The sequence below is a fragment of the Musa acuminata genome, chromosome BXJ1-1, assembly GCF_036884655.1.
Source record: "Musa acuminata AAA Group cultivar baxijiao chromosome BXJ1-1, Cavendish_Baxijiao_AAA, whole genome shotgun sequence".
Lineage (NCBI taxonomy): Eukaryota > Viridiplantae > Streptophyta > Magnoliopsida > Zingiberales > Musaceae > Musa > Musa acuminata.
The window spans coordinates 9327909-9340915 of NC_088327.1; the positions used below are offsets into that span (position 1 = coordinate 9327909).

A 13007-nucleotide genomic window follows, 5' to 3' on the forward strand; every position below is an offset into this window, starting at 1 on the left:
ACGTGGCGCAAGAGTGTGTAAAACCGCGTTCCCCGCCTCGGCCGAGACAAGGGATGAGGACGCACGAGCCTCCGACGAAGAAACTGGCGTGAAAAAGAAGAGAAGATTCGGTATTTTTAGGGCCAACCTAACCCCTTCGGGCCCATCGCCTGCTAATGCACCGTCCCGTTCCCACCCGTGGTGGCCCCACCACCAACCGATGCCTCGAAGGCGTTGGACCCTTCTACGCATCGGACGGCCCACCACACAAGCAGTGAAGTGGGCGGTCGGTGTGCCGCCTTCAACAGCCGTCCGATCCACCCACACTGGGCTCACACGAGACCAGCGAATAAAAGGATGGGTGGGCTCACCGTGGAGGGCTTTGTTCTCTCTCCTCCCAGTCCCACATCGCCGCCCACACTGAGACTTGCGTTTCCGCCATGGATTCGTCGCCGAAGGGAGAGGACGACGACGGTGGCGTCCACGGAGCGAGCAGTGGAGGAAGAGGAGTCGACGGCTCCGCTGTTGGAAGCGTGGCCGTGACGTTACACCGGCGGATCGCCCCGAAGCCGGAGCCCATGGAGTTGCTGGGGATAGGCGCGATGCCGATCCTGCGGCGACCCTCAGGGAGGACGAAGGACAGGCACACCAAAGTGGAGGGACGAGGGCGGCGCATCCGAATGCCGGCGGCGTGCGCCGCACGGATCTTCCAGCTCACCCGCGAGCTTGGTCACAAGTCGGACGGGGAGACCATCCGCTGGCTCCTGCAGCATGCGGAGCCAGCGATCATCGCAGCTACGGGAACCGGCACCGTTCCGGCCATCGCCACCGTGGTCGACGGCGCAATCAAGATCCCTACCGAAGCAGCCTCCTCCTCCGCACCGCTGACCTCCACCTCCGGGGAGGAGTCCGCCGCAAAGAGGCGGAAGAAGCTCTCGCCAATGCGAGCGACGGCGGGGGTCGGTGGCGGCAACACGGTCACGGCGTTCTACCCGGTTCAAGATCCCATGTCCATGTCGACGGGACTGGCGCCGATCGCTCCGACGGGAATTGTGCCGATGTGGGCGGTGAGAGGCGGCACCGCCGCTTCCAGCGTCGCGAGAGTGTTGCCACCGGGGGCGCTGTGGATGCTGCCGCAGCCAACCGCAGCGGCTGAGCCGTCGGGTCAGGCGCAGATATGGGCGTTCCCGGCCGGATCGCAGATCATCAATCTCGCTGGACCGGACCCCGTGACGGCGGCGGCAGCCATGTATCCGAGCGCCATGCCGGGCCTCGGCGTCGCCGTTGCTGCAGGCGGTAGCGTGCCGAGGACGGGAGAACAAGCGGTTACTTTTACAGAGGGAAAGAAGCAGGAGCTACAACTGATGGGAGGCGCCGGGGACGACGACGATGACGAAGAGGAGGAGCCGCTGACGGATTCGGAAGACGAAGATTAGGCTTCTTCCTCTTCCTTTTTCCTAACTCTATTTTCTTTTGTTATTATTAGGAGAGGGAGGGAACAAAAGAAGGTAGAATTTGACATAAAATGCTTTTTTCTCTTTTTCTCTGCCTAACTTTCTGGGTAACAGGGAGGCGTGCACGTGCGCACGTGAGCGATACTATCTTTTAACTCTAAGCTATTTTAGTCCCCCTTTTCTAATCCGAGTCTGATGGATGACGGATCGGTGGTGGTCCTTCCTGTGTGTGTGTGTGGGAGGGCTGCGGTGGAATCTGGTCAAAATGGCCTCCGCGGACCGTGCTCGGGGGCCACTATCTTGTCCGTCGTGTGGGGAATAGGAGTGGAGACGGCGGTGGCCCCAAGATGGTGACAAGTAGGCACTACTCGAAAAAAGACACGTGTCTAGTGGTAACTGACTCAGAACAAGAATCATTTCGGTGGACGGTGGATGCGTACCTTTCCCAGTGGTGCTTTCACCCACCATTGTTGGAATCCACGATGACTGTATTTGCATGGGTTCACCTGGACGAAATGTCAGTGTTCTAATAGAAGAAATTGAATCTGAACAATAAGCCTAATAGATATATCCTTCTAATATCTCCAATGTAATATTGTAGCAGGTAAAAAGATTGTACACCTGTTGTTCGAGCTCATAATTGATCTTAGGGCACAAAATATCATGATACTTGTCAGCAGAACAATGAGTTTCTTCTCAGCCTAGAAGAACAGTGTACCTGCCCAGTAAGAACAGTGTGAGAGTTTTGTAGCATAGAATTCCTGGAATCCAAGAAAATGGAAGCAGAATACTCTCCTTTGCGAATACGGTTGCTGGAATCTACAGGTAACCACAAGAGACACAACAAGCTGCAGATGTTACACGCAGATGCCAAGTAGAAATTACGTAAAATGTAAGTTCTTGACCTCATGCAACAAAGTGCCACTTTGACACTATCATTGTTTGACATGGATTCCTACTCTACTACCAGAAATTAGATTCATTATAGTGCTATACTGCAGCAATACCTCCTTAAACAAGCAAGTGCAGTTCAATAAAAAAATTGTGTTATCTTTTACAAAGAAGAAAAACCAACTGATTCTTTTCTGATTTCAGTGTGTGATAGTTGCAAAAAGGCTTTCTAAACAATGCATACATGTGCTCTTGGACTCTAGAATAACAGATCCAGTATTTTTAGGTTGTGATTAGACTAATTGTTTTGTAGTACGTAAATTCAGATTATTAGTTATTAGCCTTCATCAAGTTAAATTTGTGGAAAATACATCTTGGTTTTAGAAACTCACCTACTTCCTTTAGCAAGAAATCGGAAAATGGCCTTAAAACAAAGAAGCAGGCTCATGTTATCAGCATGCAGTGTTAGGTGCTCCTGATGTTAACAACAATTATATTTTTTCTTATCCTTCCACTTAATGGCTTATTAGTTTTTCACTTTCGAACCTGTTGGTATGCATTTTAAATAAGCTCTGTTCTAATAATCTCAATTTGCAATTACTTTCACCTATGTTGATCTTTTAGTCTTGAACAGTTTTGAAAGAAGTGTTTAAGTACACCTACTAGAAAAATGAATGATCAAACCTACTTGGATGTCTCGTTTGCTTCCAAGACAAAAAGAACAGAATTCTCAGTGACAAACATGATCTAATGTCTCATGCAAGCTTTTGTAACTAAACCAAGATTATCCTTATAAATGCATATAATATTTAATGAGTCAATGTATCAGTTTCTAAGTTATCCTTACAAACTTGAGAAATCCAAAACTTTTTCCACATATATATAGCACACAAATGACAGCAAGTAAAAGAATATCCAGAAAAAGGATGAGAACTTCATTGTCAAATCACATGTCTACTGTCGCTTTAGATGTATCAGCAATTCTTTGGTAATATGTGCATTATGGACTGCCCTTGAAAGATTTTTGGATCAAGCTACATTACATGCAAGGAATTCAGCCTCTTTTCAGAAAATTATGCCTCATCATGTAACTCTAGAAAGCAAAACAAGACCAGGTAAATAAGAACAACTAGAATTCGGCATCGAATACTAACACTTGATTATAAGATGAACAAAAGATCACACTACCTGAATGTAAACTTGCGTTGCCGACATTTGTCCCTCCAGCTAAAACCCTGTTTCGCTCCGCACATTCTTCAACCGCTGATTGAAGAGAGCAGAATTGGGAGCATGCCTGCGATCAGAGATTTCTGGTCAAATAAAACATCCTAATGTTTAGGAAGAATATGATTCGAGCTAGGGTTGGGGACGACTATCAGGTACAAGCACCGCGAATCTTACTTGAGACGGATGCTTAACCCGAGGATCAAATCGAAGACGCTGGCGAGGCGATGCCTGATCCGATCGTGACGTGCTCGCGATTAAGGGAAGAGGCGGAGACGAGGGCGAAGGATTCCCGCCGGGGGGAAGGCGTAGAGGAGATGAGGCTACGTCGATGCGGGCGAGCCGGAACGCCCGTCTCCCTCCCTTTGCGACTCAGCCCAGTCGCTGCTCAACAAACACATCTAAAATATTATTCTCATGATGATACTAATTTACTTAAGGTTAAAAGTTATATTTTGTTTTACCTTTTTTTCTTTCTTATTATATTCATATTTAAATTTAAATTTTTTTGTCTGTTATAACCGTCCACCGACAAACAAAGATTTAATATTGATTATTGTACTACATAATTTGTTATTTATTTTCTTTTTTATCGGAATTTTTTATTTATGTTATACCAACCCTATATAAATCTTTATTTGATATATTTTGAATATTTGAAAATAATTTGTTACACTAACGGAACCGAAATGAATCATCTGAGGCCAATTTAGTTGCGGCCAGTTCGATTTCAATTCAAAATAAACCGGGTCTATTTATAATAAAAAATAAACTTTACTCGAGAATTTATCATTTATTTATTTTGTGCATAACATAGTGATATTTATGATGAGCTTATGACTCATATATGATACCAATGCCATAAAAGACAACACACACGCATCATAGTGACATGTGTTGGGTAGATATTGTTGTGCATCACAAAAATCAGAAAATGAATCTAAGACTTAGAATTGACGTGCCACTGGTACACCTACCACACAAACCTCATCGGTGACTTGATAGCATCTCTGATCCAATATTAATTTTCCGTGACATATATACAATCATTTCCATAAATAATCGATAGTAATTTATGAGCGATCGATCAAATCTGATCGAATTGGGTCCGATTGGCCCAAACGTTAGCTTGAATAAGGCTTGGATGGATACATTTTAATGTATTGTGTTGATTGATAATAACTAAAATTTGTTCTAATAATTAGAAATAAAATAATGATTATTTGAAGGGGAGGAAAGGTTCAAAACAAATCCATATCGCCTCTCTCTCTCTCACGCTCACACATAAGCAGAAGTAGGCGGCACGCATTCGGCAACTCCAACCCGTACCCGTACCTCAGGATAAACAGCGCGCCTCTGCTTGCCTGGGGCCGTAAGCCAAGACGCGGCCGCCGCCGCCGCCCGCCGACGACACGGGTGGGATCCGTGTGCTAGAGGAGGAAGGACCAGACGGAGGAGGACGGTCGCACGCCAGCGATCGATAAAGGCAGCCATGCGCGTCATAGTCCCCCTCCAGGCCGTGGTGCAGGGGAGGGGCGGCCTCGTCCTCGGTTCCCTCATCCCCTGCGCCCTCTTCTACTTCCTCCAGTTCTACCTCCGCCGCAACCGCCCCTCCTCCTCTTCCCCGCCGCCCCCTTCCTCTGCCTCCGGCTCCAACCTGCCCGAGCTCGCCTCCATCCCTCGGTCGCTCTCGAGGGGCCTCCTCTCTCCCCGGGGCTCCTTTGGCCCAGCACGCCTCTCCTCGCGCGGCACCGCCGTCGTCAGGGACGACGACAACCCCTACTACGTCGGGCTGAAGAGGTGCGCCGATGACCCCTACAATCGCTCGACCAATCCCCAGGGCTTCCTTCTGCTTGGGCTGGCAGAGAATAGGGTGTGTGATCCTCCCTTCCTTTGCTTCCTGCTGTGTCAATGGGCGATATGAAAGATTTGGTGCTTGTTTTTGGCACAGTTGTCATTGGATATAATTCAAGATTGGTTGGTCAAGAATTGGAAGGAGTCATTGCTGTTGGATGACGAGGAGGAAGAGTTGAGTATCCAGGGACTGGCAACGTATCAGCCTTATGATGGATCAATGGATTTGAAGACGGTGAGTGAAACTTTTCTCCCTTTTGTTTTCTACATCTTTCGATCTCATTTCTTGGTGCACGCTCTTAGAGTCTGTATTGCCACTGGTTCAGAATAATATTTGAATAAGATTTATGATGCAAATACCAACAGGAGAAGCAATTTAGAACACCTCAGTATATGGCCTGTTTATGATTCTTTTTCATGTCCATCAATTCAGTCCTTGTCAAGACTTCCTTGTTTTGTTATTATGTGTAGAAAAAAAACTAGATACAAATTTATGCCCTAATGTATTGTGACATGGTATCTACTGATGGTTGTGACGATATTGTCCTTCTTCTCCAGCTTAGTCTTGGTTTTGTCTGTTCAATTTTGTGGACCTTTTGCACTGATGAAGTCTGCCTGCCTATTTGTTGTACAAGAAGCTGATTTTGGGTGTGTGCATGTTTATTCATTTTGATCTATGTTTTTTTCTGATATTTCCATAGATCAAAATGAAGACAACATACTTTTGAAAATCCCTAAGCGAAGAATACTTTTTATTATTATACCAAGAGATTGTACGCTTAATTATTTGCTTATATAGATACTTGATTTTATGACTAAAAAGGCAGAACAGCATCATGGCAAAAGGCAAGAGAAGACAACATTCTTAAAGATCCATCTTGGAGACACTTTCACTAATAGATACATTATGTTGATTCTTGTTTTGTATTATATTTTACCTTTTATTAACCTGATGATGCTTAATGTGTGGAATTAGATTTAACAACTCATTCGTAGTTATAAGGCAATGTCTATAACCGCATGTTAGATGCTTCAAATCTATTTCCAAATTGACGTTTCTTATTTTGTCGCAATGGATCTTTCATACCTTCCATTTCATTAGTTTCATAACAGAGAAAATACTATGATCATATCCACTTCTGATTTTTTTAACACGATAAGAAAGGTTGAAGTTTTTTTGACGTTAGCTTGGAAATAATGGTTCTTGTATTTTACACTTACAAATTCAAGCGAGAATTGCGAATTTATATGTAACTATGACATACAAATTTTAATTAATTTACCTTGTATTTTAATTTCAAATGCACTTCTGGCATTGGGTGGAGCATAATTATGGATTGGGTAGTTTGCTGTGATTAACTGGTGAATATATTTGCTACAAGAACAAAAAAACCATTGTCTTCAGGTTACTCACTCAAGATCTTGTATGTCCAAAGTTGCTCATCTTTTTATGTGGAACATCAAGTTTGATTACAAAGCTATGTTGTTCTCACAAGGTTACATCTAGAATTTTCCTCTCTGGAAATCTTGACTATAATTTTGGTGGATACTAAGAACTATAGCTGAAAGAAAATCAGCCTGCATGATCTTCATTGTTCATCTATCATTTCATCTTCAAGAAGTGTGATATTATCTCGTATTATCGACTGAAATATTCTTGTATTTAGGCTTACATATTGAGATTTAATTGATAATTTTGACTTTTTTGAGAGACATTTCCTCCCATGGAGAACATTTGTGAGATAACTTAATAAAAATGCATTCTGTGCATAACACATCCTTGTCCATTATGGTGATTCATAGGTTTTTCTGCTTCTGCCTAAGTAATGGGCCATGCTGGTTCCTTGCATGTGGAATTTGCTTGAGTTATTCACTCACGTCTTAGATAAGTGGCATCCGTTACTAATTCCTTCAGTCTACTGAGATTTTTTCCCAATTCTATTCCAGTTTGCAAGAGCACCACTTTGTCTGATTTCATTTCTGACTTGAAATCATTTTTTGTTTTTAATTAGGTGATGAATTGCTAATCTGATTTGTTTTATTTACTGTCATATAAATTCAAAAGCACCTGAATGTTCTTCATTGCTTTTTCAACAGGCTGTTGCTGAATTCATGGGTCAAGTCATGCAGGGGTCAGTTTCATTCAATCCGTCACACATTGTATTAACTGCAGGTGCCACTCCTGCTGTTGAGACACTAGGCTTCTGTCTGGCTGACCCTGGAGATGCTTTTCTTGTTCCATCACCTTATTACCCTGGGTGACTATTAGTTTTTACTCTAACTGAGTGATCAATTTTTTACGAGTCAAGATAGTATACAAAATTAACAAGCACCCAATGCAGGTGGGACAGGGATATCAAGTGGCGAACTGGTGTAGAGCTTATTCCTGTTCCATGCCGAAGCACCGATAACTTTAGCATAAGTATTGCTGCCCTTGAACTAGCATACAACCAAGTAAAGAAGCGAGGCATGAAGGTTCGTGCTGTTCTTGTTTCTAACCCCTCCAATCCAGTTGGTAGTCTTATAGATCGGGAGACACTATGTGGCCTTCTGGACTTTGTTATGGAAAAAAACATACATCTGATTTCGGATGAAATATTTGCTGGATCGACATATGGGAGTGATAAGTTTGTAAGTGTGGCCGAGGTTCTAGATGCAGAAAGCTTTGACAAGAGCAGGGTCCATATAATATATGGACTGTCAAAAGACCTTGCTGTTCCAGGCTTTAGGGTTGGAGTCATCTACTCTTACAATGAAAATGTCCTGGCTGCTGCATCAAAGCTGGCAAGGTTTTCATCCATTTCAGCTCCTACCCAACGGTTGCTTATCTCAATGCTCTCAGATAGAAAATTCATCTCAGAATATCTTGCAGTGAACAGAGTGAGACTACATGACATGCATGCCTTATTTGTTGATGGACTGAAACAGTTGGGTATCAAGTGTGCCAGTAGCAGTGGTGGATTCTATTGTTGGGCAGACATGAGCATGTTTATTCGACCATATAGTGAAAAAGGGGAGCTTAAGCTCTGGGATAATCTGCTGAATGTGGCCAAGGTCAATGTGACACCTGGGTCATCATGCCACTGTATCGAACCTGGATGGTTCAGATGTTGCTTCACGACATTGACAGAGAAAGATGTTCCTACAGTTATGGAAAGAATACAGAAAATTACCAAAAGCAATTAAGTTACTGATGTTTCAAAACTCACCTCTTCAGGCATCACTTTTAATAAATTTAAGTGACTTCAAATGTTTTTGTAGTGTGAGGATGCTGTAGTTCAGCAGTCAGCATGTCATCTCTGGACTTCAACATGCAACCAAAGTTAGGACACCGTGGCAAGAATCAAACTTGGAGAGGTGGAGATAAAGGGTGGTGTTGAAATACTAAGGACATTATTGAAATATACAGTTTGATGCGGCTTTTAACCTCCACAGCTGGCTGGTGCGACAATCTTCTTGCTATGGGTATTAGATGATAGTTTAGAATCTTCTGTACCTGTTCACTTCTTGTCAAAGTTGAATTGGCTTTTCTAGTAGATTGTGCAGATGTAGATTCAAGATTTTGGTTTCTACTGGTAGGATGGGGGATGTTCATTGACATATAATCATTTTTGGTCTTGTTATGACATAATTTAGTTTATAAGCCATATTGTTTAGTTTCTTACCTATTGGCAGCATGTACTGAAACTACAGCATGGTTTTGGCATGAAGGTAGGGAAAAAAGAGAAAGAATAATGGATTGAGAAGAGACAAAGCCAAGTAGCTTTTGCTGTATAATCAAACTTTCTGCGGATATTATGTTGTTCTCAAACTGAATCAAATTGGCCTCAGATTGCAGCTTAAAAGATTTACTCTCTTTTTTTTTGTATCATTAGGAGGTCCAAAGCTTTTTCTTATATAGTTTTTCACCAACTATGCTTGTTGACATTTTTATAACTTTTTGGTTTTAATGAATTATTATATGATCTCATATTTGAGTCTTAGTAGAAACCTCAATTTTGTAGGTTTGAGAATGGGATTTGGGAGTTGATAGAATTAAATTTAGGGCCTCATGAGTTATGTCTGGACCCATTATTTATTTCTGGGCCCACTTTAAATCTCCTGGAAAAAGACCATAAAAAAAGAGAAGGAAATAGAATTCGATATAACACGACATCCCAATTAAAGGCCAACCGTTCTCAGACTGGAGCCGCAATGGCCACAGCCATGTCGATAGCGTACCATAAACCCCCTTCTTCTTCTTCTTCACCATGGTCATCATCACTAATTCCTGCACCACGTGGTGGCTCCTCCTCTGCTTCTTCGGCGGCGTCGCCTACCAGGCGTGAGGAGCGGCGGTACTTGCCCACGGCGGCGGCGGCGTTGGTAGCGGGCGGAACTGCAGCCCTCGCCATGGCGGCGTCGGCGCAGGCGCTGCCGGTCGACGCTCCCGTCTTGGTGCTTGCCGCCCTCCAAGAGCCCGAGAACGCGCTCTCGTTGCCCACCTGGGCCGTCCACGTCTCCAGCGTCATTGAATGGTGACTTCCTCCCTCGATCCCCTCTGTTCTTTCCCTGATCTTGATATTGATCTTGGTGTTCCGCGATTCTTTTGTCGGAAGGGTCATCGCGATGGTGTTGGTGTGGCAGTACGGGGAGAAATCCGGTTTCCAGACCTGGAAAGGTCTCACCTGGGGAATGGTAAGCAAAAGATCTGGCTTTGGCTTATACTTGTGAGGATTTCACAGTCCTTTTTAACCTTGAGAAATCCCTAATCTTGATGATAGGCTTTTACATACATGGTTCGATAGGCCGATTGGTGTGTGTTGTCGCAGTTCCTTGTAACTCCTGCTTCATTGGATTAATATGCTACCTATAGATGTAGTGCAGAAGATAGTTTGCCCAACAGAAATATATATTAGTGGATGATGATTATCCAATCAATCTACATAATTTTCCCACCTATATTTACTAGACAATGTTTGTCTTTTCGACGACCCAATTTGTCGAACCCCATTTAACCTGCTTTCCAAGCAAGATGTGTTGTTACTATTCTTTGAGCCCAATGTGCAAAATGTCTCGTATTCATGTAAAACTGGTGTTAGGGACGAACACGAGGAGGTCCCTCCAATGCTTGAGTTAGAACTAACTCGAGATGTTGAATATCTTTCGACGCTCAAGTTAGAACCGACCCAAGATGCGGAATAATGAGTGTTTTATGTAGCAAGAGAGAGTATTTGTTTGTAGCTAAATAGGTGATCCATTTACATAGTATCTTGGCCTTCACTGCACATAGTTAGAGCAAATTCATCGGGATTCAGGTGATATGGGGTTCACATATGACCATATGATTGGTGTGAAATATTTCTCATATCGACAAAGGTTATAGATATCTGCAAAGATATTTTGTCTTTTTAAGATTTAATGTCATCATTTGTTGGCTAGTTAGGGATGTCATATTAGGAGACTCCGCACCTGTGTTGATCATAATGTGTGGCAAGACCGGGAGAAAAGAGTTAAATCTGGGGTTGCACTAACCAGAGGACCTAGGAATTATATAAACTATCAAACCAGATGAACTGACCATGTCAACACCCCTCCCAGCTAAGAACAACAACAGCTTCCTTCAAGTTTTGCACTCTGCTATGACATTTCAAGGTTTTGCCTGTTTTCATTACTCTATGCCCATGATTAATCATCTGTGTACATCAGATTGGAGAGGCAACACCAAATGAGACCACTTGCTGCCTTTCAGGTTAAAAGAACTGGGAAAGGCAGCAGGCAGGAGGTACTCTAGGATTTTTGGTAGACTTATGCATTGTGTTGGTTCTTGTTATTTTGTTGGAAATATCATCAATAATTGCTAGGTCTCATAAGCTGTGAGATTAATTTAGGATATTAGAAACTTTGGGGTCTGAGTTGAAACTGACTTATCCCTGTTATCCAGGTTCCACTTCTTGGAGGAGCACTTTGTGCATGCACATGGCATTTCTTTTATAATGCAGAGTCCCTTGAGGTATGATCATTTTGCTAACACAATATCACAGCTCTAATGAGGTGCGATCTTTTAATTATATTCTTACAGAAGTAACTATTAATAAGGACTTTAATCTCTTTGTAGTATACAAATTCAGGAACCACTTTTCAAAGATTCATTGTATATTTTACCTAATTTTATATTATAGTCCAGATGCATGTACCAGAGATCCCTTCCAAACTCATGTATATGGCTCGCATAGATCGACCTCTAGGAAGTGTATTAAAAGACTGTAAATGTTAATTAAAATTATGTTTGTCGCATACTTTAAATGAGTGCTAAAACAGTTTGTCCCATCAATTTGACTTCTGTTCTGATGGTATATTTGATGTTTGTGTCATGTTCATGTGTTAAAAAGCATGCTTATGATGGAATCGTCAGAGTTTTAGATGTGTTCTAAAACATGATATTTCTTATTAAAGATTCATCATATGCCTATAGTTTATTATATTTTACCTGATTTTATTTTATAGTGCAGATACATGTAAACAGATCTGACCCTTAGGGAATGTTCTAAAATCACGTAAATGATAACTAAAATATGTTTGCCATGTGTGTCGAAAAGCATAGTCATGATGATGGAATAGTCATAGCATCCCAGATGTGATCCAAACATGTTCACAAATAATCACTAAAACCCCATCTTGAATGCTCTCTAAAATGCATAAAACACTGGTGTTTCTTATTTTGAGGAGGCCTATTTATTCTATTTCATGATCAGTTTGAGCTCCTTGCAGATACTGGTGGCTCTTCAAGCTGCATTGACAGTTCTTGGCAACATGACAATGTGTTTTGCTGCATTTCGAATATATAAAGCATCTCAAGAAGGCTCAAAAAGCTCCTAAGTATTATTACTCCATGATCGAATGAAAGGTAACATATTGTTATTTCCTTTGTCGATATGCCACAGAGACTCTCTCTACTCCTTCCCAATGAAGAAGCCTGTTTGTAAGTGTATTATGCCACATGTTTCTCAAAACTCAGGCTAGCAAAAGAAAAAAAAACCATTTATAATTCATATTTTTTTTTACTATCGATATTGATTTGATTGCTAACAAGTTAAGAATTCAAATATTAGTTTGACATTCCATGTGATTAACTCGAGACAATAATATTAAGTATGATCTATTTAAAATAACACCTGTAGGGTTGTGTTAACTATGTAAATGAATCCTCTGATTATTAATACTCTATTTAATTGCTTTATCAACTTTTAGTCACTTACAAATTAACATGATATTCGAATTATAAAGTGATTGGAAGCAATTATTTGTGTAAAAATTAAAGTAACTTTTAATCTTAACCTAAGAAAAGAATATTAATAAAATGAGTAATACTAAAAATGATTCAGAGACGCCCACTGGTGGTTTCTTCGAATTCCATTGCTACATCTTTGATCCAACTAATCCACCTTTTCTTACGTCAGCCTTATCCTCCAGCCTTGCAACGTGCGGCTGGAGACACAGGCGCCCGACAGCTAAGCGATTGCCGTCCCTCTCCACTGTCCATTGTAAAAATGGACGGCTGAGATGCGGTAGCAAAGGATCTGATCCGTGTGCCTCCCCTCGCCGCCAATCATAGCCGTCCGTCCC

General features: G+C 42.3%; 3 protein-coding genes and 1 long non-coding RNA gene across 5 annotated transcripts; 3 read left to right on the plus strand and 1 right to left on the minus strand.

Annotated features, from left to right (window-relative positions):
• The first annotated feature begins 369 nt into the window (after positions 1 to 369).
• On the plus strand, positions 370 to 1415 carry LOC135679048 (transcription factor PCF2-like). Its single transcript, XM_065192426.1, has one exon. It carries the CDS (start codon positions 420 to 422, stop codon positions 1413 to 1415), a length of 996 nt encoding a protein of 331 aa, XP_065048498.1. The 5' UTR covers positions 370 to 419.
• A 586-nt stretch (positions 1416 to 2001) lies between these two features.
• Positions 2002 to 3941, minus strand: LOC135666224 (uncharacterized). The gene is made up of 3 exons (XR_010509726.1): positions 3726 to 3941; positions 3513 to 3618; positions 2002 to 2151 (listed from the first exon to the last, which is right to left on the minus strand). It is a non-coding gene; the product is annotated as an uncharacterized LOC135666224 (long non-coding RNA).
• Positions 3942 to 4817: 876 nt separating this feature from the next.
• Positions 4818 to 9066, plus strand: LOC103993970 (1-aminocyclopropane-1-carboxylate synthase 6). Its single transcript, XM_009414226.3, has 4 exons — positions 4818 to 5421; positions 5500 to 5637; positions 7500 to 7660; positions 7745 to 9066. The coding sequence occupies exons 1-4, from the start codon at positions 5041 to 5043 to the stop codon at positions 8586 to 8588; spliced, it is 1524 nt and encodes a 507-aa protein (XP_009412501.2). The 5' UTR covers positions 4818 to 5040; the 3' UTR covers positions 8589 to 9066.
• A 480-nt stretch (positions 9067 to 9546) lies between these two features.
• Positions 9547 to 12978, plus strand: LOC103993984 (uncharacterized). Of its 2 annotated transcripts, XM_065177982.1 has the most exons (5): positions 9547 to 9919; positions 10001 to 10079; positions 11326 to 11394; positions 12153 to 12288; positions 12842 to 12978. In XM_065177982.1, the coding sequence occupies exons 1-4, from the start codon at positions 9597 to 9599 to the stop codon at positions 12258 to 12260; spliced, it is 579 nt and encodes a 192-aa protein (XP_065034054.1). In that variant the 5' UTR covers positions 9547 to 9596; the 3' UTR covers positions 12261 to 12288; positions 12842 to 12978. The 2 variants fall into 2 exon arrangements, with proteins under 2 accessions (XP_065034054.1, XP_009412511.2); XM_009414236.3 differs by lacking the exon at positions 12842 to 12978 and having other exon boundaries at positions 9548 to 9919; positions 12153 to 12433.
• The last annotated feature ends 29 nt before the right edge of the window (positions 12979 to 13007 follow it).

Excerpts from the sequence above, each read along its gene's own strand:
- LOC135679048 (XM_065192426.1), top strand. The coding sequence starts at position 420 with ATGGATTCGTCGCCGAAGGGAGAGGACGACGACGGTGGCGTCCACGGA.
- LOC103993970 (XM_009414226.3), top strand. The coding sequence starts at position 5,041 with ATGCGCGTCATAGTCCCCCTCCAGGCCGTGGTGCAGGGGAGGGGCGGC. Across the intron at positions 5,638-7,499 it reads GATCAATGGATTTGAAGACG|GCTGTTGCTGAATTCATGGG; the intron begins GTGAGTGAAACT and ends CTTTTTCAACAG. Across the intron at positions 7,661-7,744 it reads CCATCACCTTATTACCCTGG|GTGGGACAGGGATATCAAGT; the intron begins GTGACTATTAGT and ends CACCCAATGCAG.
- LOC103993984 (XM_065177982.1), top strand. The coding sequence starts at position 9,597 with ATGGCCACAGCCATGTCGATAGCGTACCATAAACCCCCTTCTTCTTCT. Across the intron at positions 9,920-10,000 it reads GTCTCCAGCGTCATTGAATG|GGTCATCGCGATGGTGTTGG; the intron begins GTGACTTCCTCC and ends TTTTGTCGGAAG. Across the intron at positions 11,395-12,152 it reads ATAATGCAGAGTCCCTTGAG|ATACTGGTGGCTCTTCAAGC; the intron begins GTATGATCATTT and ends AGCTCCTTGCAG.